The sequence below is a fragment of the Bos mutus genome, chromosome 18, assembly GCF_027580195.1.
Source record: "Bos mutus isolate GX-2022 chromosome 18, NWIPB_WYAK_1.1, whole genome shotgun sequence".
In the NCBI taxonomy this organism is placed as follows: Eukaryota; Metazoa; Chordata; class Mammalia; order Artiodactyla; family Bovidae; genus Bos; species Bos mutus.
This window is the reverse complement of record NC_091634.1, coordinates 14,411,969-14,437,783: the sequence shown is the minus strand read 5'-3', so window position 1 is coordinate 14,437,783 and position 25,815 is coordinate 14,411,969. Positions and strand designations below refer to the sequence as shown.

The following is a 25,815-nucleotide window of genomic DNA, read 5'->3' as shown; positions in this document are numbered from 1 at the left end:
ATTTAAAAGACAAACAATTCAAAGAATGAATAAGTGAACAAATAGATGAACATATAAAGAAATAAATGAAAAACCCCATGAACACACACATGAGTGAGAAATGAATGCGTGAATATGTGAGTGAATAAAGAAGTAAATGATTCAGCAGATTAATAAGCAAGCAGATGAATGACATGCCTTCCCTTCTTGTCTACCTCCAGGAATTCAACTGGAGGGGGAAGAGGAGGAACCAGAGGAAGAAGCCACCCTGGGCAGTCGCCTGATGAGCCTGTTGGAGAAGGTGCGGCTGGTGAAGAAGAAGGAGGAGAAATCAGAGGAGGAACCACCCGCTGAGGAGCGCAAACCCCGTGAGGACTGGGGCCACCAGGGAAGAGATGGGTGGGCCAGGCAGCCCTGTGCTTACAGAGCTTCTGGGTACAAGACAGGCCCCAGGAGCAGCACGAGGGATGGGTAGGTGGTATTAATGAGAGAGGAGGGGTGGAGAGTGGGGTGAGAGAGGAGGCCTGCTGGAGGTGTGACCCAAATGCGGGGGCTGCACAGTGTGTGTGTTGAAATCGTGTGGTGCATGACTGCCAGAGGGGAGAGCCACACCTCCAACCTAGGACTGGGGGCAACTCCTGCACCACCGTGGTTTCCAAGGCTTTTGATTGTTTTTTGTTTATTTCTTGGTGAAACAATTACTGTGCTGAGGGATAGGAAAACAGTCATGGGCCAGTAGGTCATTATACAAACTATGTATTAGCACCATATTACAAGGACGGAGTCCCTGACGTTGCTACAGAGTTTATTCTATAACATTTCACAAATTATTGGACCAACTCTGGGCCAGGCACTATTGTTAGAGCTGGGGAATATATTGCTTCATGGCAAATATAAGGGGAAAAGTGGAAGCACTGATAGATTTTATTTTCTTGGGCCCCAGATCACTATGGACGGTGACTGAAGCCATGAAATTAAAAGACGCTTGCTCCTTGGAAGGAAAGCTATGACAAACCTAGACAGCATATTAAAAAGCAGAGACATCACTTTGCCAACAAAAGTCTATATAGTCAAAGCTATGATTTTTCCAGTAGTCATGTATGGTTGATTCACAGAGTTGATTCACAAAGAAGACTGAGCACCAAAGAATTGATGCTTTCGAAGTGTGGTGCTGGAGAAGACTCTTGAGAGTCTCTTGGACTGCAAAAAAAATCAAACCAGTTAATCCTGAAGGAAATCAACCCTGAATATTCATTGGAAGGACTGTTGCTGAAGCTGAAGCTCCAATACTTTGGCCACTTGATATGAAGAGCTGACTCACTGGAAAAGACTCTGATGCTGGGAAAGATTGAGAGCAGGAGGAGAAGGGGGCAGCAGAGGATGAGGTGGTCGGATAGCATCACCGACTGAATGGGCATGAATCTGAGCAGAGTCTGGCGGGCTACAGTCCGTGGGGTCACAGACAGGTGGACACGACTGAGCAGCTAAACACAGCACACTCCCTGGAAGATAGGGGAGGACAGAGAAACCTGGCATGCTACAGTCCACGGGGTCGCAAAAAGTCAGACCCAACTTAGGGACAAATAACAACAAGAGTCAAAATCTCTACCTTGAAGGAGTTTAGAATATTACAAAAGATATATATATATACACACCATAATGTCAAATGACCATAGATGCTAATAAAAAAGTGAAGTTGAGTAGAGGAGAAAGAGGGACAAAGATGAAAAGGTTAGAATGAGGGGAGAGGATGCAAAGATTTGGGAGAAGGTGGCTGGTACAGAAAGAATAGCCGGTGCAAAGGCCCTGAGGCAGGAACACCCTTGGTGCATTTAGAGGCCAGCATGGCTGAAGCCAGGCGAGCAGGAGAGGTGCTGAATATGAAGTCTGACGTGATGGGTCCAGAGTGTATAGAGCAGATGGACGGAGGGTAGGACATGTCACAGATCACCATTCAGTGCCAGTGCAAGAAGGTTTCCCCTAACTCTGAGACATGGGAAACATCTATCTTCTTTCCCAGAAATTCTGAGAAGAAAAAGTGCTGGGAGAGAAAGAGAGAGAAATGGATGCTGGATGTAGGGAAAGAAAGTCCGGGGGAAATCACCAGGGAAAGAGAACAATTCATTTTTGACATTATTTTCAAATGCCGCCAATGTCCTCGCAGTTTCTTTTTGTGTCTGTTGTCTCCCATGAGGAAAAATTGGCTGGCTGGTTTTTGTTTTTTTTTTTTTTGGCCACATCTTGTGGCACATGGGACCTTAGTTCTCTGCCCAGGGATCAAACCTTTACTTCTTGCATTGGAAGCGCAGAATCTTAACTGCTGCACCACCAGGGAAGTCTTAAAATTGCCTGCAGTTTTACAGAACAAGGGCTTCCCTGATAGCTCAGCTGGTAAAAAAATCCGCCTGCAATACGGGAGACCTGAGTTCAATCCCTGGGTTGGGAAGATCCCCTGGAGAAGGGAAAGGCTACCCACTCCAGTATTCTGGCCTGGAGAATTCCATGGACTGTATTGTTCTTGGGGTCTCAAAGAGTCTGACAGTACTGAGTGACTTTCACTTCACTCTACAGAACTAATGGAATTACCATTTGTGCTTTTAAAGATGCTCCTAGTAGCGCTCTAGTACTTTGTATCTGGTGGTACACATTCTTTTTCCTCTTGAAAAGGGGGCTCTTGTGGTCTGGTTATAGGGTGAAGATGACAAAGAGACTCTTAGGGCCATAGAACAGAGTCTGCCAGCATCTGCCCAGTCCTGGCAGGGGTAGGGTGGGGCTTAACAGGTAGCAACTGAGAAGCCCTTTGGCAAGAAGGGCCCCTCTTGCATTGTTCTGGCTCATAGCCCTGTCCTGGGAAGACCGTTCAGACCCTGTGTCCCCTTCCCAGAGTCGCTGCAAGAGCTGGTGTCCCACACGGTGGTGCGTTGGGCCCAAGAGGACTTCGTGCAGAGCCCGGAGCTGGTCCGCGCCATGTTCAGCCTCCTGCACCGGCAGTACGATGGGCTCGGGGAGCTGCTGCGCGCCCTGCCCCGGGCCTACACCATCTCCCCCTCCTCCGTGGAGGACACCATGAGCCTGCTCGAGTGCCTCGGCCAGATCCGCTCACTGCTCATCGTGCAGATGGGCCCCCAGGAAGAGAACCTCATGATCCAGAGCATCGGGTGAGGCCCCCGCCCTTCCCCTACTGAACCCCTCCCCTCCCCGCTGAAACCCCGCCCCTCCCCCCGCTGAGTCCTGTCCCGCCCCTGCTGAGGCCCCTCCCCTCCCCTGCTGAGCCCCGCCCCGTGCCCCCCCCCACCTCCGCCGCCGCCCCCAGCTCGTCTTCGCGGGAAGGGACCGGAACCCTCTGGGCTCCAGCTTGTCCCTGCCCCTCCCCACTTCTGCCCCATCCTCGGGGTGGTGTGCTCCTCCCAGCTGCTAGACTGTCTCCCCTTATCTCTCCACTCACTCCTGGGGAGCCTCTCTTACTTGCCTGTGACTCTGGGCACAAGATTTGCACCCTTTGAGCTTCCATTTCTTCATCTGTAAACTGAGAATGAGCCACACCTACCTCTCGGAGTCGTGGTGTGGCTTCAGTGAGCTGGTGTGTTTTTGTTTAGTCGCTAAGTTGTGTCCAACTCTTGTGCAACCCCATGGACTGTATCTGACTCTTTTGCAACCCCATGGGCTGTAGCCCAATCCCATCTGCCCATGGGATTGCCTCGTTGTCCCAGGCAAGAATCTTGGAGTGGGTTGCCATTTCCTTCTCCAAGGGATCTTGCCAACCCAGGGAGCAAACCCACATTTCCTGCTTGGCGGGTGGATTCTTTACCACTGAGCCACCTGGGAAGCCCAGTAGCAATAATAATAGGTTTGAGCACTCACTCAGTGTCAAGTGTGCCTCGTTCATTCACTCAGCAAACATCTGTCGAGCACCTACTATATGCCAGGCCCTTTCTAGGCACTTGGCAATACAACATGCAACATGCTAAAGATGTCTGCCCCAGGGGAGCCCACCCTGGATCTTTGCCTGGTTTTCTTGTCTGTGAAACAGGGATAATTATAGATCCTGCCTTCCAGAGTGGACATGAGGCTTGGATGAGTTCAGATCATTAAAGGGGGCGGTGCTGGGCACAGACTAGGAGTTCAGTAAATGTGAACTCTTACCACAGTCTTGATGATGGCTCCCCCAAAGGTCTGGGGGCTCTCCACGGACTTGACCCCATGCACTCGGCCTGTCCACAGGAACATCATGAACAACAAAGTCTTCTACCAACACCCGAACCTGATGAGGGCACTGGGCATGCACGAGACAGTCATGGAGGTCATGGTGAACGTCCTTGGGGGCGGTGAATCCAAGGTAAGGGGGCTGCGTGGGCCAGGGAGCTCAGGGGAGGGGGCCAAGGGAGGCAGGCACTGACCACTGGCCCACCCTACCCACCCAGGAGATCCGCTTCCCCAAGATGGTGACAAGCTGCTGCCGCTTCCTCTGCTACTTCTGCCGCATCAGCCGGCAGAACCAGCGCTCCATGTTCGACCACCTGAGCTACCTGCTGGAGAACAGTGGCATCGGCCTGGGTGAGAAGCCCTGAGCCCACTCCTGGCAGTCCATCCAGGCTGGGCCCCACTCTCCGCTGGCTCACTCAGTCATTCAACAAATGTGCGTGTGTGCATGCTAAGTCACTTCAGTCGTGTCCGACTCTTCGTAACCCCATGGACTTAGCCCGGTCAGGCCCCTCTGTCCATGGGATTCTCCAGGCAAGAATATTAGAGTGGGTTGCTATGCCCTCCTCCAGGGGATCTTCCTAACCCAGGGATCGAACCCACGTTTCTATGTCTCCTGCATTGGCAGGCAGGTTCTTTACCACTAACGCCACCTGGGGAACTCAACCCACCCCAGATCTGGCCCTATAATGAGTAGTGCTGGGGACACCCAGACGCCCTGGGCCTGGCCCTCATGGGGCTCACAGTGGAGTGGGGAAGACAAACCCATCCTGGACTGAGACAGCTTGGACTGCTCAGGCCTGGGATGGGGAAGCACGGGTCCGAGGAGGCACCTGACCCAGCCTGGGAAAGAGGTGGTCAAGGAAGCCTTCCTGGAGGAGATGAGATAAACAAAAGTGAGACAGGCAGCCAGGCACCTCTAATGAGCATTCTCACTGCCTCTCACCCCCACAGGCATGCAGGGCTCCACTCCCCTGGATGTGGCAGCTGCCTCTGTCATCGACAACAACGAGCTGGCCTTGGCGCTGCAGGAGCAGGATCTGGAGAAGGTATGGAGGGAAGAGGCCTGGCCCGTACCTGACCTCCTGGGGCACCTGCTGGATGCACTCTAGGGGTGCTGTTGTGCAGGGTCCAGAACTGAATCACAAGGGGAATAATCTCAGGAGAGGAACAGGACCTAGTCACTCAGTCACGGTGTGTGTCTGTGCTTAGTCGTTCAGTTGTGTCTGATTCTTTGTGACCCCAGGGCTGAGTGAAAATCCACGCCCCACCCCCCCAGCCGTGTGGACTTGGCACATTTCTTGGCCGTCTGTGCTCCCTGCTTCTGTGTATAGCAGTGAAGAGCAGGGGCTATGGAGTTCAGCAACTTAGGTTCACCTCTCCACACTGCCCCCCTTTGCTGTGTGGCTTTGGGCTAGTGACTTAATTCTCCAGGCTTCCATCTCCTCATCTGTAGAATGAATATAATAGAAACAGTTTCATGTAGTTGTTCTGAGGATTAAATGAGTTAACCCACAAAAGCATTTACAAAACAGTACACACTCTCTGACAGTTAAGTAATTTATTTAACAAATGTTTATTGAGCACCTATTATGTGTCAGGACCCGTCCAAGGCAGTAGGGGTATGACAGTGATTGAGACTGTCAAAAATCCTTGTCCTTGTGAAGCTGACATTCTAGTTGGGAAGATGGAAAATAAACATGATGAATAAGTAAAATATATGGTGTATTAGGACTTCCCAGGTGGCTCAGTGGTAAAGAATCTGCCTGCCAAGTAGGAGCTGCAGGAAATGTGTGTCCGACCCCTGGGTCGGGAAGATCTCCTGGAGGAGGAAATAGCAACTCACTTCTAGTAATCTTGTTAGGATAATTCCATGGACAGAGAAGCCTGGTGGGCTACAGTCCATGGGGTCACCTGGTGACCAGTCCTTGGGGCCGACACAACTGAAGTGACTGAGCACGCACACGTGCATGGTGTATTAGCTAGTGACAAGTGTTAAGGAGGAAAAATCAAGAGAGAAATATCAAGTGTCAGAAGGGTGTGACCAAATTTAGACAAGAGTGGTCACAGAAAGCTTCACTGAGAAAGTGATAGATAAAGTTCTGAAGGAGACAGGGGCCATATGGAAATGGAGGGGGAAGGAGAGCCTTCCAAGCTGGGAAATAGCCAGTGCAAGGGCCCTGGGGCAGGAGTGAACTCAACAAGTTTGATAAACAGCAAAGAGACCAGTGTGGTTGTAGCAGAGGGAGACAGGGTGAGTGCTAGGAGGTGAGGGCAGGGAGGTGACAAAGGCAGGCTATATGGAGGGTCTTTGGGCATAACCCTAAGAGAGATGGCATCACAGTATTTGCAGGGTCCCTCTGACTGTGTAGGGAACAGTCTGGGGGTTGAAGGGAACAGTGTGCCCAGGGAGAAGGGGGCTGTGATGGTCCTGGGGGGAGATGATGGTGGAAGATGAGGCTTATTGGCTGAGGGATCCAGAGACAGTCAGATTGCAGAGATCCCGGGGCAGACAGGGACTTGCGCCTTGGGGAAGAAGGTGGTGTGGGTCGAGCCCCTGGCTGAGCCACCCTCTACACTCAGGTGGTGTCCTACTTGGCTGGCTGTGGCCTCCAAAGCTGCCCCATGCTCCTGGCCAAAGGGTACCCAGACATCGGCTGGAACCCCTGTGGTGGGGAGCGCTACCTGGACTTCCTGCGCTTCGCTGTCTTTGTCAATGGTGAGGCGGGAGGTGGCGGTAACAGGGCGGGAGGCTGGGGGGCGGTCATGGGTGGTCAAACCTCCCTCGGGTGTGGTCCATATTCTAGGCCACAGGCCTGGCCCGGACAGGGGTGCCTCCTAGTGGGCACAGGGCAGAGTCCGGAGGTCAGCGGGGGCCTGGAGTTCACCCCTGAGGTGCCAGGTTGAGGGCTGCCCAGGGACGAACCCTGGGCAGTGGCTTAAGAGGCCTCCTGACTCTGCGCGCCACCAGGTGAGAGCGTAGAGGAGAACGCCAACGTGGTGGTGCGGCTGCTGATCCGCAAGCCCGAGTGCTTTGGGCCTGCCCTGCGGGGCGAGGGCGGCTCGGGGCTGCTGGCCACCATCGAAGAGGCCATCCGCATCTCCGAGGACCCCGCGCGGGACGGTCCAGGCGTCCGTAGGGACCGGCGGCGCGAGCAGTGAGTCTCCTGACCTCTCCTCGACAGAACAAACCACCCTCCCCAAGCCCCTTGATGCCGCCCCCTCCTCACATCACCACCTTCCCTTGCAGCTTCGGGGAGGAGCCCCCTGAAGAAAACCGGGTGCATCTGGGACACGCCATCATGTCCTTCTACGCTGCCTTGATTGACCTGCTGGGACGCTGTGCGCCAGAGATGCATGTGAGACCTGAAGCCTGGGCTGGGGCGCGGGGCATGGCCAACCTTGAACCTCCTCTTTCAGACATTCAGCGACCTTGATTTAGCTCTTGCTCTGTGGGTGGTCTTAGGCCAGGCAATGCTGGGGACACACCAATAACCAAGAGAGCCTGTGGCCCCACTCTCATGGACCTCCCAGTCCAGTGGGGGAGACCAGGCAATGAGAGCTGGGGTTGTTAGGGCTGCAGACGAACAGCGCAGGCAGAGGGATCAGGGCTGGAAATTCTAGCATTCACTCCAGGAGACAGGGTCCTACTTTATGTGCCAGTGGGTCAGGAAGGGATGGAATGACCAAATGGGGCATGGGGTGCCTGATGACATGCCCACCTCCCCTCTCCAGCTAATTCAAGCCGGCAAGGGTGAGGCCCTGCGGATCCGTGCCATCCTGCGCTCCCTTGTACCCTTGGATGACCTCGTGGGCATCATCAGCCTCCCGCTGCAGATCCCCACCCTGGGCAAAGGTGCGGAGGGGCGGGACTCAGCAAGGGAAGCAGAGGGCCCCCAAGGGCAGCCCTGATCCCAGTCTCGTTGCCCACAGACGGGGCTCTGGTGCAACCAAAGATGTCAGCATCCTTTGTGCCCGACCACAAGGCGTCAATGGTGCTCTTCCTGGACCGGGTATATGGCATTGAGAACCAGGACTTCCTGTTGCATGTGCTGGACGTGGGGTTCCTGCCCGACATGCGGGCGGCTGCCTCGCTGGACACGGTGAGTAGCCTGGCCACCCTCCCAGCCTCCACGGCTGAGATGGGTCATGGGAACGCCTGCAGAACAGTCTAATCTGGATAATGAGGGTTCATTAATTGACTCCTGGACTTTTGTATATGTTTGAAATTTTCTTAGTCCAAAGTAATAAGGGTAATAGAGACTGGGAGGAGCAGATTTGGGGCGAAGATCAGAGGCCCGGGTGGTTGAGTTGCCAGGGCAACCCCAGGAGCGTGCACGGGGACCTGATGTCCCCACCCTGTGCCCCAGGCCACTTTCAGCACGACGGAGATGGCGCTGGCGCTGAACCGCTACCTGTGCCTAGCGGTGCTGCCGCTCATCACCAAGTGTGCGCCTCTGTTTGCGGGAACGGAGCATCGTGCCATCATGGTGGACTCCATGCTTCACACGGTGTACCGCCTGTCCCGCGGCCGCTCGCTCACCAAGGCGCAGCGCGACGTCATCGAGGAATGCCTGATGGCGCTCTGCAGGTGGGGCGGGACCCGGGTGGGCGGGGCTACGAGTGGGGTGGGCCTTGCGGAGAGGTAACCCCGTCCTGTGCGTGTCCCCGCAGGTACATCCGCCCGTCCATGCTGCAGCACCTGCTGCGGCGCCTGGTGTTCGACGTGCCTATCCTCAACGAGTTCGCCAAGATGCCGCTCAAGGTGAGGGCAAGCCCTCTTCAGCTGCGTATTTCCATGCTCCACCCACCGCCTTGCTCTGCGCTCGGACTATGGAACTTTTCAGTATCACATCGCCTGGGCCGGTTAACCTGCAAACATTCGGGCAGCAGGCCGCATAGAAACTTCTTTAATATTCTTACTGCATACTAGGATTCCCAGGTCATTCACTTTGCGTCATTGGTGCCTCTAGCACTCCCTAATTAGAGTTTAATTGCCCAACAGTGAGCCAGCCCCCCTTAATGAACATATATTTGTGTGGGGCGCACTGCTTTTCCTAATCAGTATGCTTATTCGCGTGCTTAGACCACCAGCCTGCCGCTATTCAAATAAGAGCATTTATTTGAATCAACAGTACCACAGCTATCCTGCATGTTTGCACACTGTCTCGTCTATTATTTTTTCATTTGCATGCTTCTTTGCCTAAGGAGATACCCGCAACTCACATATCTTAACTATTTTGCACAATATATCTAAATCAGCCCTATTTTAAATTTGCATATGGATGGTAGAGGCTCTGTCCCCAATTACCATATGTTTGCATGGAGTACTGAGTATGTTTCTACTTGCCATGTTAATTGACGTAAGGACAGATCACTTCATCCTTATGCCCATTTGCACACAACCCTTCCCATGGATTAATATCTGCATGCTTATTTGCGTAAAGCAACACCAGACAAATCCAGCTTTGATTTAATGCCCATCCCGATTCTGAAAAAGAGTGCCAAATTTACATAATAAACTGTCCAGGATCACTTCCCAGTATGCTTACCATTCTCTTATTAGCATGTCATTTGCATGATCTACACCTCCTTCATAATTTAAAATCAGTGGTACCCCTCATTCGTTTGTCCCCCTCTTGCTCCCACCCAGCTCCTCACCAACCACTATGAGCGCTGTTGGAAGTACTACTGCCTCCCCACAGGTTGGGCCAACTTTGGGGTCACCTCGGAGGAAGAGCTGCACCTCACTCGTAAACTCTTCTGGGGCATCTTTGACTCGCTGGCCCATAAGGTCTGAGCACCCAGGGCTCCTGAAAGAAACCTGTTTAGAGGGCTTGGGATCTGAAGTCAGTGATCTAAAATGAAATTCCCAGTTTGGGAGTTCAGGGAGGGAAGCAGTTCTGCAGGTCTGGATCTAGGAGGATCTATGATTTGGGTCTCTGGTTTGAATGTCATGGAAGAGGGAATGGGGGACTCTAGTTTGGGGGCTTGGAGAGGATTAATTAGGGGTGCTTTGAGAGTCCGGGTGGGTCTGAGGTTTGAGTTTTAGAGTGAGACCATACTTCAGGTCTGAGGGCTTGAGAAAGAAGGTTGATTATTGGAGGGGTGAATTTGAAGTCCTGGGGCTCCAGAATTGGAAGGCTCAGCCAGGCCTGCAGTGACCCACCCTGCCCCCCTCACATTCCCCAGAAATATGATCAAGAGTTGTACCGCATGGCTATGCCCTGCCTGTGTGCCATCGCAGGGGCCCTGCCCCCGGACTACGTGGATGCCTCATACTCATCCAAGGCTGAGAAAAAGGCCACGGTGGATGCTGAAGGCAACTTTGATCCTCGGCCTGTGGAGACCCTCAAGTGAGGCCTGAGGGCAGTGGGGGGCTGGGGGAAGGAGAAGGTTTCAGAGATGGAAGGAAGGGCCAGATCCAACATCTGCTGACCCCATTCCTCCAATAGTGTGATCATCCCAGAGAAGCTGGACTCCTTCATTAACAAGTTCGCAGAGTATACACACGAGAAGTGGGCCTTCGACAAGGTCAGCATCAGGGTCCTCCCCTCCCCGGAATTCCCAACCCTTGCCCACCTTCCTCAAGACCCCAGCTTTCCCCCAGACCCAGATCCTCCTAGAGGGCCCCAGATTTCCCTGAGACCCATAACTCCTCCTGGAGCCCTCAACCCCTCCAGGGCTCCTCTTCAGGGTCCCCCAGGCTGGTGTCCACCCCTTATCCTGCTCCCACCCTCAACTCCGTAGTGACACTGTCCCCACCTATCCCATCTCATCCTTCAGATCCAGAACAACTGGTCCTATGGGGAGAACATAGATGAGGAACTCAAGACCCATCCCATGCTGAGGCCCTACAAGACCTTTTCAGAGAAGGTGACCAAACCTTGGGGCCCAAAGTTGGGGGTCCAAAATTGGGGGCTTCAGAGAGGAGGAGGCAGCTTCATAGGCTTGGATCTAGCTGGATCTGTGGATTGGAGTTCCTCACTCATGGACTTTTGTTGTTGTTCAGCCGCTCATTTGTGTTCAACTCTTTGGGACCCTGTGAACTGCAGCAGGCGAGGCTTCCCTGTCCTTCACTATCTCACACTTGCTCAAATTCATGTCCATTGAATCAATGATGCCATCCAACCATCTCATCCTCTGTAGCCCGCTTCTCCTCCTATCCTCAGTCTTTCCCAGCATCAGGGTCTTTTCTAATGAGTCGGCTCCATGGACTTTGCCTTCTGGCAAACCTGACTGCCTCCCGTAGATCACAGACTGCTGGTGTCTCTTCTTTTAGAAACACTCAGAGGGACTAGGTTTGATTCCTTGACCATACAACTTAACTTCTCTGAGTCTCATGTGTAGAATGGGATAATGAGAGCTTGTTTGGGAGGCTGTGTTACAGGGCAGGTAAGAGACTTGGTTTTGAATTCGGACTGGATCACTTCCTAGACATATTGTCAAGGTTTTCCCCTTCTTGGGACCCTGGAGGCCAATGAGGCTGAGCCAGGAGGTCCTACCTCCCCCTCCCTCTCACCCCATTCCACTAACTCCACTCCCTCCTGTGCACCCCAGGACAAAGAGATTTACCGCTGGCCCATAAAGGAGTCCCTGAAGGCCATGATTGCCTGGGAATGGACGATAGAGAAAGCCAGGGAGGGTGAGGAGGAGAAGACGGAGAAGAAGAAAACCCGGAAGATATCCCAAAGCGCCCAGGTGGAGGCGGGGCTGGGGCAGGGGGTGGGGTCATGACGGGGTGGAGGGCGGCTAGGAGAAGGGGCGGGGCCAGGAGGGCTGGGGCCAGGTAGGAGGTGGGGTCGAGAGAGGGAAAAGGGCCAAGGGAAGGAAGTGGGGTCAGCGGTAGCGGGGAGGCCAGGAGCGGGGTGCAGGCCAAGAGATCTGGAGCCTGAAAAACTGCAAAGGGCAGAAGAGCAGAGGGTGGCTTAGAGGCAGGCCTTTAAGGAAGGGTCGCAGAGGAGGGGATGAACTGGATTGGGGACTGGGCTTCCTGCGAACCAATCAAGCCCCCCCCCCCGCCCCTCCCCTGTCACCCCAGACCTATGATGCAAGGGAAGGCTACAACCCACAACCCCCCGATCTCAGTGGAGTTACCCTGTCTCGGGAGCTGCAAGTGAGTCTTCTGGCCCTTTATTTGGGAACATGGAGGTGTCTGTGGTGAGAGGAGAACATCCTCTGAGTATGGGCCTTGACCCCTTTGCATCCACTCCTAGGCCATGGCGGAACAACTGGCGGAAAATTACCACAACACATGGGGGCGCAAAAAGAAGCAGGAGCTGGAAGCCAAGGGTGAGGGCTCCCACCCCATTCCCGCACAGACTCCCTTCTCCGCAGTTCCCTAGTCACAGGCTCCGGAGTCCTAAGGGCCTGGGTTAGAGTTGCAAGACTTCGAACGATTACTTTCACCCCATTGAACCTTCCTTTCTGTGTCTCTCAGTTCAGTTCAGTCGCTCAGTCGTATCCAACTCTTTGCGATCCCATGGACTGCAGCACACCAGGCTCTCTATCCATTACCAACTCCCAGAGCTTGCTCAAACTCATGTCCATCGAGTTGGTGATGCCATCCAACCATCTCATCCTCTGTGGTCCCCTTCTCCTCTTTCCTTCAACCTTTCCCAGTATAGGGGTCTTTTCCAATGGGTCAGTTCTTCACATCAGGTGGCCATCACATCAGTACTGGAGTTCCAGCTTCAGCATCAGTCCTTTCAATGAATATTCAGGACTGATTTCTTTTAGGATGGACTTGTTGGATCTCCTTGCAGTCCAAGGGACTCTCAAGAGGCTTCTCCAACACCACAGTTCAAAAGCATCAATTATTCAGTGCAGTACTCTTGCCTGGAAAATCCCATGGACGGAGGAGCCTGGTAGGCTTCAGTCCATGGGGTTGCTAAGAGTCGGACACGACTGAGCAACTTCACTTTGACTTTTCACTTTCATGCACTGGAGAAGGAAATGGCAACCCACTCCAGTATTCATGCCTAGAGAATCCCAGGGATGGGGGAGCCTGATGGGCTGCCGTCTATGGGGTCGCACAGAGTCAGACACGACTGAAGCGACTTAGCAGCAGCAGCAGCAGTCGGCCTTCTTTATGGTCTAACTCTCACATCCATACATGACTACTGGAAAAACCACAGCTTTGACTAGATGGACCTTTGTTGGCAAAGTAATGTCTCTGCTTTTTAATATGCTGTCTAGGTTGTCATAGCTTTTCTTCCAAGGAGCAAGCGTATTTTAATTTCATGGCTGCAGTCACCATCTGCAGTGATTTTGGAGCCCAAGAAAATAAAGTCTGTCACTGTTTCCATTGTTTCCCCATCTATTTGCCATGAAATGATGGGATCGGATACCATGATCTGAGTTTTTCGAATGTTGAGTTTTAAGCCAGCTTTTTCTGTGTCTCTACAGTGAGCGTTTACTCCTGTAGAGCTGTGGGGAGGATGTGGGGAGCATCTGAAAGCAATGTTAGGTTATGCTTATCTCTGTCTATATTCCTATAATTATGCACACTTTCAACTTCAGGAACCACGTCAATGAGAGATCTGGGTTCCCCCTCCTACCAACGCCCCTAATTTCTGGTCTTCGCTCTCCCAGGTGGTGGGACCCATCCCCTGCTGGTTCCCTACGACACGCTCACGGCCAAGGAGAAGGCACGAGATCGGGAGAAGGCCCAGGAGCTGTTGAAGTTCCTGCAGATGAACGGCTACGCGGTCACCAGGCAAGAGGGCTGGAAGCCGGGTCGGGGAGCGGTAGGGGTCACGCGCGGAACCCCAGCATAAGCTGGGAGAGGCGAATCCGAAGTAGCGGAGGCGGAGCCAGAGAGAGGAAACTGATAGGGTGGGGCTGGGGCGGGATCAGAGGGGTGTGGCCTGTGGGCGGAGGCGGGGCCAGAGGGGAGGAGTCTAAGAAGAGTGGGGCCTGGAAAACGAAGGTGGTTCCTGGAGGAGTCCAGGGGAAACTGGAAAGAGGCGGGAAATACCGGTGATCTGGGTCTGAGCTGACCCCTCGCTCCGCCTGCACGCAGAGGTCTTAAGGACATGGAACTGGACACGTCTTCCATTGAGAAACGGTTCGCCGGCTTCCTGCAGCAGTTGCTGCGCTGGATGGACATTTCTCAAGAGTTCATCGCTCACCTGGGTACGAAGAATTCCCTCCTCGCGTCCGCCTTAGCTGCAGTTTCATCTAGGGACCCAGTTCATGCATTTCTGTCCCCGCCCCCGCGCCCTCCCCATTTAGTCATTGAGCTAGACTTTGTTCTAGGGATTTAGAATAGGACGATGAACAAGATAAAGATCCCTGTCCTTTGGCAATTTACATTCCGGTGGTGGATACATTCCCGCGGTGGATTCAGACAATTAACGTTGGAAATAACGTGATCACTTAGTGTGTTAGAAAGTGATTAGTGTTATGGGGAGAGGAATACACTAGAGCCAGCTAAAGAGGGCTGGGAGTGTGGGCCAGTTGTAAATAGAATATTCCAGGAAACTAGGGAGAGCGCTACTTGGTCATCTGGGGAGAGTAAATCAGGCAGAGGATCAGCCCGTGCAGAGGCTGCAGATGTATTAGGAGGTCTGTGTGGCTGAAGCAGAGTGGGGTGGGTAGGGTGGTGGGGAGAATGAGAGGAAATGGGGTCAGAAAGGTGACAGATCAAACCAGGCTTTACACCATGGTGAGGACTGTGGCTTGTTACTCTGAGTGAGATGGTGCCCTGTGGGCAGTCTAAGCAGGAGAGGACCCTGGTCTGCCTTGGGTGTTCACAGGCTCCCTCTGACTGCCTGTGGGGGGTCAGGAGCAAAACAGAATTAGAACTGGGAGATTCTGGGCCTAGTTTGAAGGCTGAGGCTGTTAAGATGTCTTGCAGATGCCTCTTATATGTCACTAAGAGTCACAAGTGGGGACCCTGTAATCCAGGCTTCCCCCAGAGAGCCACCCTGGAACCCCCAAATTCCCTTCAGCTAAGTGAAAGGCCCAGCAGGATTCACTCACACATCTCACCCCAAATCCCATGCGAGTGGGACCCCTGTGCTGCACACCCTCCTGGATACTCCCTTTCCTCCTGAACCTCAGTTTCCTCATCTGTGAAACGGGGATTCTGTTCACTATAACCAGCAGTGGTTCTGTCCCTTATTTGCTAAGTGACCTGAAGTAAGCTGTTGCACCTCAATTTCCTCATCTGTAAAATGGGGACGAAGGACCAGCCAGGCCTCCCATGTTGGGAGGAGATTTTACGAGGACTTTTCTCACGGTGTCAGAGACATAGCAAGTGTTTAGTAATTAAGCCTTATTTTATTATTATTTTAGTAGTATTATTTTAATAATATGAATTATTATTATTACTATGATGATGATGATTGAAACAGATTTCCACCTTAAAGTTAAATCTAGGGGACTTCCCTGGCAGTCTAGTGGTTAAGACCATGCTTCCAGTGCAGGGGGCACGAGTTTAATCCTGGTCAGGGAACTAAGATGCCACATGCCATGCACTGCAGCCAAAAAAAGGCTAAATTTAGCTTTTAAAATTTCCCCTCCTCACCTATCACAAATTCTTTTCTTCCTGTCTACACTGACTTCTTTTTTTATTTATTCATTCCATATTTACTCAGTGCCAGGTGAGGAGGGGGAATGGCCTTACCCCATTCCAGTTTGTCCTTCTCTCCATTTTCAGCATCAGGAAGGGATTGATCAAGGAGTTGGGATCAGATGAAAACAGGGAAGAGAGGTTTGCCTCAAAGCCGACAGCAGTGACTTCATACCAGGAGCTTATCTGCTGTCATACCCTCAGTCTGCCCCATCAGAAAACCCTGATTTCCCTAGACTTGAAGCCACCATGACCGCTATTTGCCTTCCCCCACCAGAGGCCGTGGTCAGCAGTGGACGAGTGGAAAAGTCCCCTCACGAACAGGAGATTAAATTCTTTGCCAAGGTGAGAGGTGGCCACAGAAGCTGAAGGAGGCTGGGGACTGGTGGGCTTTCCTCGCCCTACACCCAATCCCCTTTATCTCTTCCCCATGCCCCCAGATCCTGCTCCCTTTGATCAACCAGTACTTCACCAACCACTGCCTCTATTTCCTGTCCACCCCGGCCAAAGTGCTGGGCAGTGGTGGCCACGCCTCCAACAAGGAGAAGGAAATGATCACCAGGTGCGCCCCCCGCCCCCACCAGGACTTCTGACTCAGACCCCTGACCTCATGGCGTTGTAATCCTGGGTCCTTTTCTCCCAACCTTGGACTTTAAAGGCTCTGTCCTGGGTGCTGGGCACTGATCAGTCTACCTGCAGAGGTGATTGAAGGGCTAGGGTGACAAGCTGTCCTGGTGTGCCCCCCAGGATACGGGACTTTCAGGCCGACTGGGATGAGTCAGTCATCCTATTAGAAAGGCAGATCGGCCTCCCCATCCCCAGCGTCCCAGTTACTGCTTGAGACTCTCTAGCTGGTTCATCTCTCTGCCCCTCCCCCTCCCTCTGTCTCCTTCATTTTCTCCCCCATCATCCTTTCTCCTCCTGGCTCTGTCCCTCTCTCCCTGTCTTCCCTGTCTCTCCTCCTCTGATTGTGTCCCCTCGCTGTCCTCGCTCCCCGTTTCCCCTGTCCTGTTCCTTTCTCTTTCTTCAGCCTCTTCTGCAAGCTTGCGGCTCTTGTCCGTCACCGAGTCTCTCTCTTTGGTGAGTAGGTCTGCTCCCCAAGCCCTTCTCCCAAGTCTTCCCTCTCTTCGCCTCTTCACAACCTCACCCTGAAGAGATATGGCCCAGGTTCATGCCTTAATCTGAACAACCTTCACTGTTCTTCCTCTGGACTTGGACATGGAGTGGGTAGTCCTGGGAATGGGACAGTGGCTGGGAGAGTCCTGGGCCCTGCCACCCAGGAGTGCCCAGACTCCTCACCAGACAGCGATGGCCCAGAGGTCAGGGCTGGGGTCGGGGAGGGATCGGCAGGGGGTCACAGGATGAGGAAAGGACAGGGGCCTATGGAGTTGGGGTGGGGTGGGTGGAGAGAGATGAGTTGAGGTGGGTGAAGAGGGAGGTGCTGTCGTCATTACCCTTCCTTCACCCAGGCCCACCTTCCTCCCCCAGGCACGGATGCCCCAGCTGTGGTCAACTGTCTTCACATCCTGGCACGCTCCCTGGATGCCAGGTGGGGCCATGGGTCACGGTGCCCACTCCCATTCTACCCCTGCCCCCCGCCGCCCCCACCCCTGTTCTCCTGGACTCTCTGCCGTCTCGAATCTCAGATTGCAGAGTGCCCCCACTTCCCTCCTAGGACCGTGATGAAGTCTGGCCCCGAGATTGTGAAGGCTGGCCTCCGTTCCTTCTTTGAGAGTGCCTCGGAGGACATTGAGAAGATGGTGGAGAACCTGCGGCTCGGCAAGGTGTCACAGGCGCGCACGCAGGTGAAGGGCGTGGGCCAGAACCTCACCTACACCACTGTGGCCCTGCTGCCGGTCCTCACCACCCTCTTCCAGCACATCGCCCAGCATCAGTTTGGAGACGATGTTATCCGTAAGGGCTACTGATCCCAGGGACCGTGGTGGGGCTGGGGGTGTCAGTTCCACCAACACCATCCATCCCAGTGTGCCTGGTAGAGTCTGCGGGTGTTTCAGTGTTACGTTTATTGAGAGGTTTCATTGCCGTAAGCAAAGTGTGCATTCAGTTCAGTAAATTGGTAGGGAAGAGAATGAGTTAATCAGAATATTCATTCCATAGATCTAACAAAAGACCCTCCTTCACTGTAGCTTAACCAATTACATGTATATTTCTTTTTAAAAACATCTTTACTTATTTATTTACTTTTGGCTGTATTGGCTTCCCAGGTGGCGCTAGTGGTAAAGAACCCACTTGCCAGTGCAGGAGACATAAGAGACACGGGTTCAATCCCTGGGTCGGGAAGATCCCCTGGAGGAGGGCATGGCAACCCACTCCAGTATTCTTGCCTGAAGAGTCCCATGGACAGAGGAGCCCGGCGGGCTGCAGTCCATAGGGTCACAAGGAGTCAGACGCAACTGAAACAGCTTAGCACACACATACATGTTGTGTCTTCATTGCAGCACACGGGCTTCTCTCTGGTTGAGGTGCGCGGGCTTAGCTGTCCCTTGGTTTTACCTTCCACTTTGAGTGTAGCTTCCCAGGTGGCTCAGTGGTAAAGAATCTGCCTGCCAGTGTAGGAGACGTGGGTTCGATTCCTGGGTTGGGGAGATCCCTGGAGAAGGAAATGGCAACCCATTCCAGTATTCTTGCCTGAAGAATCCCATGGGCAGAGGAGCCTGGTGGGCTACAGTCCATGGGGTTGCAAAAGAGTTGGACACGACTTCGCAACTAAACCACCACCGCTTATGATGAAGGGATCTCCAAACTTTTTGTTGAACTCTTGAATATGAGCTGCACACACAGTGACACCTCATCCCTAAATATTCAGCCTGGAACATCTAGATGTTGCAGAACCTTTTCTCCTGTAACCACAATTTCAGTATCACTCTTAACCTGACTATGGTTAGATTTCCCCATTACCCTCAAAATGTCTTTGATTTGTTTTTTAATTCAGAATTCAGCGAGGTTTCTCTCACTGCATGTGGTTGTCATGTCTCTGTCGCCTCTTTTCAATCTAGACAGTCCCCCTGCCCCCTCATGACATTTAGGAAGTTGATGAGGTTCTTAACCTGGCCTCCTGGGGAGTGTGTGGATAACCGAGACTGGAGTCAGGATTGGATGTCTGTTTGCATATTCTGGAGGCAGTGTCCAGCATTATCATCAAAGAGATCCATGACCCTTCTCCAAGGAAAGAAAAACTAGCCTTTATTGAATGTCTGCTGTGTGCCCTGTCCCAATTGCTTTCTGAGTATTAATTATTAATATTAATAATTATTATATTAATTATTATAATTAATAATACTTTCCGAGTATTGTTTAATCTTCACAGCAACTCCCTAACGAAAATACTATATTTATCCACATTTTACAGAGAGGGAAACTGAGGCCCAAACTAGTAAATGGCAGGCTGGCTCTACAGCCCCTGCTCTTACTCTGTCATTTGGAGACAAAGGAGGGGTTAGGGGAGGACCGGACTAACCCCAACCCCACCCTTTCTCCCCTACTCAGTGGATGACGTCCAGGTCTCTTGCTACCGAACACTGTGCAGTATCTACTCTCTGGGGACCACCAGGAACCCTTACGTGGAAAAGTAAGGAGAGAGATAGTTTGGAGCTGGGGTGGGGACTGTTGGGGCTCAGGGATGTGAGGGCTCAGGAGAAGATGGGAGTGAGTGAAAAGCTGGGAGATGGTTTGTCCTCAGAAAACATGCGCACGGTGGCAACTGCAGTTCCTTCAGTTCCTCAGTGTGGCCACGTGAGGGCACTCATAGGTAGGCCAGTGAAGGTGGCCAGAGGCCCTTGGCACCAGGATGCTAGGTTGTTCTCCACTGGCAGGGGGTACGCAGAAACTCTGGTGGCCCACGGGAGCCAGGCATGCTGGGGGGAACTGGGGAGGGTGGCTGGCAGTGCCCAAGTGGGCTTTCCTGAGCCCAGATCACCGACGGAGAAAGAGGACATTCAGGAAACCCAGGGAAATGGCTACATCGGTGGCCACCAGTTAATGGCAGCTCTGCTCCTAAGGGCTCTGGGAGAGGCACTTCTGTGGAGTACGGGACTGGGATCCAGGACTGGGCAGAGGGGGCTTGGAAGCTAAGTACAACCTTCTCTTCCAGATTGCGGCCAGCCCTGGGCGAGTGCCTGGCCCGCCTGGCCGCGGCCATGCCAGTGGCGTTCCTGGAGCCGCAGCTGAATGAATACAATGCCTGCTCAGTGTACACCACCAAGTCTCCCCGGGAGCGGGCCAGTAAGTGGGGTGGGGCTGGGGCGGCTGGCAAGGGTTGTCTTCCGCCCACACAGGGTCCAAGGAGACCCATTGTGAAGGTAGTAGGGTCCAGTCTGGGCCCTGAGGTGTTGAGGATTCCCCAGTTTGCGGGTGCTTCAGATTGGGGAACCCCAGAGCTTATAGGGACACCAGTTTGTGATATGGACACTGAGGTCGGGGCATGAGGAGTTGGCATGCCCTGACACCCTCCCTGTACCCCAGTCCTGGGGCTCCCCAACAGTGTGGAGGAAATGTGTCCTGACATCCCAGTGCTGGAGCGGCTCATGGCTGACATCGGGGGGCTGGCTGAGTCGGGGGCCCGCTACACGGAGATGCCGCACGTCATCGAGATCACGCTGCCCATGCTGTGCAGTTACCTGCCCCGCTGGTGGGAGCGCGGGCCCGAGGCACCCCCACCTGCCCTACCTGCCGGGGCCCCTCCACCCTGCACAGCCGTCACCTCCGACCACCTCAACTCGCTGCTGGGGAACATCCTTCGAATCATCGTCAACAACCTGGGCATTGACGAGGCCACCTGGATGAAGCGGCTGGCTGGTGGGTCTGGCGAGCGCGCGGGTCCAGAGAACTGGGGCCAGTGTCCTGGGACTCGGGTCTCTGGATCTCAGAGGGAGATCTCAGGGTCTGTGGTTTTCTGGGAATGGGGAGGAGTCAGATCTCGGTTTTCTCAGGATCACAAGGCCAGAGATCATTCCCAGGAGCCTGAATCTCAGGGTCATAGCGTCTGAGATGGATGCATGGATCCTGGGAATCTTCCAGGCTGGATTTGGAATTTCTGGAGCCTTGGAAAGGGTTAGGGGCTGAGTCAGAAGGCTGAGTTCCTTATACAAAGGGTCAGAGAACCAGGTCAAACATCGGGGTCCCTGATATGGACAGTTAGGGTTCTGGGTCCAAGGTCAAGAAATGAGTCTTTAAAAGGTTGGAATTCCTGGTTCATAAGTTCCATGTCAGGGGTTGAGTTTTGGATCAGGGCCAAGCTAGAGATCAGAGCTGAGGTCAGAGGCCAGGGTCAGAGGCCAGAGAAGGTAAGAAGCCAGAGGTATCGGTCAGAAATCATGTGGTGAGCTCCATCTGGGTATAGACCAGGTCAGAGGTTAAAGACTGGAGTGAGATCTCATGGGCTAGGGTAGGGTATCAGGTTAGGATTCACTTGTTGGGGTCAGAGGTCAAGGACCTGTGTCAGGCTAGAGGGTCACAGTTTCAGGTCAAAGGTTATGGTGGGTGGGATGCAGATTCAGGTGCTATGTCAGAGGTCACAGTCTGAGGTCAGGCATGGGATCTTAAGTTGATACTGGGGTCAGACATGAGGGTCAGGCTGGGATCAATGTTAGTTTGTAGGTCAGAGGTACAGGTTGGAAGTCGGATGGGAACAGAGGGCAGGGGTGGGATCAGAGGTCATAGATGAGGTGCTGGAGTCAGCAGCCGGCCAGCAGCCCATGCGCCCCGTCTGCTCCTGCAGTGTTTGCCCAGCCCATTGTGAGTCGGGCCCGGCCGGAGCTCCTGCACTCTCACTTCATCCCCACCATCGGGCGGCTGCGCAAGCGGGCAGGGAAGGTGGTGGCCGAGGAGGAGCAGCTGCGCCTGGAGGCCAAGGCGGAGGCCGAGGAGGGCGAGCTCCTGGTGCGGGATGAGTTCTCTGTGCTCTGCCGGGATCTGTACGCCCTTTACCCGCTGCTCATCCGCTACGTGGACAACAACAGGTCAGCATGTCCCCAGCTGTCCCCCACACCCCTCAGCCTGGCCTCTGGCTTCCCTGGACCCCTTCTGACCTCTGGCCTCCGACTTGCTATGTACTTGCAATTCCCACTTCATCCCACCCTACCTCCTGACCCCCAGCCCCTGTTGCTTATGGGCCAATAGAAGCCAGCGTGTGTTTGCTCCCCTTCTGCTCCTTTAAACCTCCTGAATCTGAGGCCCTGTGAGGGTTGCAGTGTTAACCAGAAGGAGCCGTATTTCCCTCTTTCATCACTGGTCACCATCCAGACCTTGCCAGCCTAATATGCCCCAGAAACATGAGTCTTTGTAAAGGGCAAGCTCAGATATTAATCAGTTGCTAAAACATCTCCCTGAAATCAGAGGCACCATTTAAAGTATTATGAAGTCTTAGGTGCAGCCAGATCCAGGGCTTGAACAAGTTTCAACTCCAAGTTCCATCTTGGTTGGAAAAGATTTTAAGGTTGTACCAGGGCTTTGTAAGCAACGGTTCACGGATTGATTAGCTATGTCTGTCCCGGGAGCAGAAGCACACAGCAGTATGCATGCTATATATATCCTCGCGCGCTCATCTTTGTGCACATGAATGGGTATTGCTGTAGTATAGATTCCTAGGAGCAGGAATCGAAAAGTTTGGACAAGTAAAGCGAGGTATATTCAACACAGTGAAAATACTAATGGCAATGAAATTGAACAGATTGTTGTAGCATGAATCTCACAAACATCAGGTTGAATGAAAGAAACCAGAAAATTTTAAATAGTGTACATATCATATCATCTTTTTATGTAATGTTCAAGAACAAAGATGATTCATGGTCTAGAAGCCAGGATAAGGATATCTTTCAAGAAGAGGATGGGGGCACAAGGTAACTTCTGGGAACTGGAACTGTTCTTTTTTTAAAACTATTTATTTATTTATTTGGGTGTGCTGGTCATAGTTGTGGCATGCAGGATCTTTAGTTGTGGCATATGGGATCTAGTTCTCTGACCAGGGATTGAACCCAGGCCCTCTGCATTGGGAGCATGGAGTCTTAGCCACTGGACCACCAGGCAAGTCCCTAGAAATGTTCTATTTCTTGACTTGGGTGGTGGTTACCCAAATCAAGTGTGTTCACTAGACACTTTATACATATGTTATACTTCAATAAAAAGGATTAGAGACAGAAAAAAATTTTCAGTAATTGTCATTTATAATTTTTAAATCATCTGAATGGCCAGATTATCCTAGAAAGCTCTCCCTCTCCCGTTTGAGTCTCTGGGTGCCCTCCCCTGAAGTGTCTCCCTGCTGCCCCCTTCCCTGGGGGTCCCTGCCCTCATCCCTCACCAGCCCCTTCCCCTGCCTGCCCAGGGCACACTGGCTGACCGAGCCCAACCCCAGCGCGGAGGAGCTGTTCAGGATGGTGGGCGAGATCTTCATCTACTGGTCCAAGTCCCATGTGAGTCCCCACCCACCCGCCCCTCCTCTCTGGATCCCCGAGCAACTGCTGCCCAAAGAAGCCCTCCTCCACCCTGTCTGATCCCCAACACCGCCTCCCCCACCAGAACTTTAAGCGAGAGGAGCAGAACTTTGTGGTCCAGAATGAGATCAACAACATGTCATTTCTGACGGCCGACAACAAGAGCAAAATGGCCAAGGTTGGTACTTTGTTCTTGGAGGAGGACTTAGCCAGGAGGGAAGGGGGGACAGCCTCGGGCTTCCTAGCTGACCCCTCCTCACCCTGCCCGCGCCCTCCTCATCCTGGTCACGTTCCCTGAAGCCCTCACAGCAGCCCCTTCCCCATTCTCCTTCCTCCCCACCTCCCCCTTCTCTCAGCTCCATCCCCTCCCTCCCCCATTTCCCTCTTCTTTCTCCCTCTCCTCTCTCCTCCCTACCTGCTTTCTCCTCCCTATCACCCAGCACCTCATCTTACTCCATCCTCCCCACCTCCCTCTTCCACCCCAATTTCCTCCTCTCACCTCTCCCACTTCTTTCCTCCTATTCCTTTATTCCACATCCCCACCTCCTTCCCTCTCCCCTTAGCCTTCCCTGAACTGCCCTCTAAAGGGCAAGGTCAAAAGGACAAACCCACCATCCTCAGCGAGGTCTGGAATTCCCCGGCTGGGGGATACACGTCAGGGTGGGGCAGAGGAGCTGGGGTAGGGCAGGCTTGGAGGGACTGGGGTAACACTTCTTGTCTCTGTCTGCACCCTGATGCAGCAGACGGGAGATGTACAGGTCAGCCCCACGTCTGGGACCTTCTGCATGGCTCTTGGCTAATACCCTCTACCCACCCGCCCCCAACCCCAGCCTCTGCTCTGCCTCCAGAAAACCCTTCCCCTGTTCCCTGCCTCTCAGCCTTGGCTTTCGGCCCCGCCCTCTTTCTCTTGCTCCACCCCTCCTCCCACTAACCATCCCCTTCCCGGCCCTCAACTTTTGGTAGTTTTTTTTTTTTAACTTTTATTAAAAAAAAATAAAAACTCTCCTCTCAGCTTTCCCCAGAGCTTCAAAGCATCGTGGACTGAGGTTCCAGGGAATGGGAATGGGGGTGCAAAAGGCACGTGCATGATTGGGTTTAAGGCCTGGACTTGGGAATTAGACCGACTCAGGTTAGAATCCTGATTCTTGGCAGTGTGATGTTGGTCAAGTGTCTTACCCTTTTGAGCCTTAGGCATCTGGTCGGTGGCCCCCAGCCCCAGAGCTCTGTAAGGACCCAGTGAGATGCCGCATGTGCTGGCACATGGGTCACACTTTGTATCACGAGCAGGCGTGGATGTGGCTCTGGCTGAAGCTTGCCACCTGGGCTTTTCATTGGCATGACTGGGGTGGCCCTGGCCGTGGCTCTGCACCCGAGGCTCCAGAACACGGCTGTGGGACTCTGTGCCCCGTGTTTCTGCTTCCAGATCTTTCTGGACCTGTCTTCTCTCTTGTATCTTCTGTCTTCCTGTCTCCTTGTTCATCTTAGTCTCTCAATCTCTCTCTCGATCTCTTTCTTCCCACTTCTCTTGTCTCTTGGGACTCTTCCCTGTTCTACATCTTCATTTCATTCTCGGGAACTCTGTCTGGGGCTCTGAGATGGGGGTTGTATGTGTGTTGTAGGGGCAGGAGGGGTGTCCTAGTGAAAGTTCTGAGGGTATTCTGGGAGAAGAATCCCGAGGTTGTGGAAGCCTGGAATTGGGGGAAATCTGGAAGGATTTGGGATAGAAGCTGAGAATTCGGGATAGAAGCTTTGATCTGTGAGACTCTGGGGTCAGGGCTCAGGGTCTGAAATGAAAGATCAGCAAGGTCTGGGGTGGAAACTGAGGTGGCTCTGGGATCAGGGAGGGTCTTTCTAACATTCAGGCGCGGGGCTGGATTGTGGACAGTGGTGGCAGGGTGGGGCTGGGGCAGAGGCCAGGCTGGGACTCAAGCTGGCATTGAGCTCTGTGTTCCCACAGTCAGGTGGCTCGGACCAGGAGCGCACCAAGAAGAAGCGCCGGGGTGACCGGTACTCCGTGCAGACGTCGCTGATTGTGGCCACGCTCAAGAAGATGCTTCCCATCGGCCTGAACATGTGTGCCCCCACTGACCAGGAGCTCATCACACTGGCCAAGACCCGCTATGCCCTGGTGCCTGCTCAGCCCCTTTCTGGGAACTGCCAGGGTCCAACTCAGCACCTTACTGAGCCCCACTCAGCACCCCTACTAAACCCCCGCCATCTCTCAGGGGCCCTCCCTAGGACCCTCCTGAGTCCTCCAGGACCCTGAGGGCTCACTGGGCCCTCTAGAATGCCCTGAACCTTCCCACAGGATGCTGAGGCCCCCACTTGGGATGCTGTCAGAACTCTGGATCCTAAGGACCCTAACTGGGACCCCACTGGAACCCAGGAAGGCCACTAAGACCCCCCTAGGACCCAAAGACCACATCAAACCTTCAGGAACGCCACTGAACACCAACCCCACCTCTGCCAAACTTGCTAGAATCCTGAGGATCCCATCTGAGACACCTTAAGCCCCCTGAGACTCCTCCAAGTCCTCTGCCAGGACCTGCCCAAGTCCCTTGGGACCCACAGAGCCCCTCATGATCCCACTGGCCCTCCTCTGAACCTCTG

General features: G+C 53.4%; 1 protein-coding gene across 1 annotated transcript in view; it reads left to right on the top strand.

Moving 5' to 3' along the window:
- RYR1 (ryanodine receptor 1) overlaps positions 1 to 25,815 on the top strand; it is a 128,246-nt gene that overhangs the window by 49,882 nt on the left and 52,549 nt on the right. The window contains exons 38-71 of the mRNA XM_070386741.1: positions 201 to 347; positions 2,864 to 3,137; positions 4,201 to 4,315; positions 4,401 to 4,533; positions 5,134 to 5,228; positions 6,763 to 6,898; positions 7,151 to 7,337; positions 7,430 to 7,538; positions 7,915 to 8,035; positions 8,113 to 8,282; positions 8,550 to 8,770; positions 8,854 to 8,944; positions 9,833 to 9,973; positions 10,372 to 10,535; positions 10,635 to 10,713; positions 10,966 to 11,055; positions 11,740 to 11,880; positions 12,221 to 12,295; positions 12,396 to 12,471; positions 13,774 to 13,897; positions 14,204 to 14,316; positions 16,035 to 16,102; positions 16,198 to 16,319; positions 16,788 to 16,837; positions 17,246 to 17,306; positions 17,433 to 17,671; positions 19,265 to 19,346; positions 19,869 to 19,999; positions 20,240 to 20,572; positions 21,495 to 21,735; positions 23,097 to 23,184; positions 23,291 to 23,383; positions 23,949 to 23,963; positions 25,163 to 25,333. Coding sequence (XP_070242842.1) covers positions 201 to 347; positions 2,864 to 3,137; positions 4,201 to 4,315; positions 4,401 to 4,533; positions 5,134 to 5,228; positions 6,763 to 6,898; positions 7,151 to 7,337; positions 7,430 to 7,538; positions 7,915 to 8,035; positions 8,113 to 8,282; positions 8,550 to 8,770; positions 8,854 to 8,944; positions 9,833 to 9,973; positions 10,372 to 10,535; positions 10,635 to 10,713; positions 10,966 to 11,055; positions 11,740 to 11,880; positions 12,221 to 12,295; positions 12,396 to 12,471; positions 13,774 to 13,897; positions 14,204 to 14,316; positions 16,035 to 16,102; positions 16,198 to 16,319; positions 16,788 to 16,837; positions 17,246 to 17,306; positions 17,433 to 17,671; positions 19,265 to 19,346; positions 19,869 to 19,999; positions 20,240 to 20,572; positions 21,495 to 21,735; positions 23,097 to 23,184; positions 23,291 to 23,383; positions 23,949 to 23,963; positions 25,163 to 25,333 — 4,496 coding nt within the window. The remainder of the gene's footprint in view (positions 1 to 200; positions 348 to 2,863; positions 3,138 to 4,200; positions 4,316 to 4,400; positions 4,534 to 5,133; positions 5,229 to 6,762; positions 6,899 to 7,150; positions 7,338 to 7,429; positions 7,539 to 7,914; positions 8,036 to 8,112; positions 8,283 to 8,549; positions 8,771 to 8,853; positions 8,945 to 9,832; positions 9,974 to 10,371; positions 10,536 to 10,634; positions 10,714 to 10,965; positions 11,056 to 11,739; positions 11,881 to 12,220; positions 12,296 to 12,395; positions 12,472 to 13,773; positions 13,898 to 14,203; positions 14,317 to 16,034; positions 16,103 to 16,197; positions 16,320 to 16,787; positions 16,838 to 17,245; positions 17,307 to 17,432; positions 17,672 to 19,264; positions 19,347 to 19,868; positions 20,000 to 20,239; positions 20,573 to 21,494; positions 21,736 to 23,096; positions 23,185 to 23,290; positions 23,384 to 23,948; positions 23,964 to 25,162; positions 25,334 to 25,815) is intronic.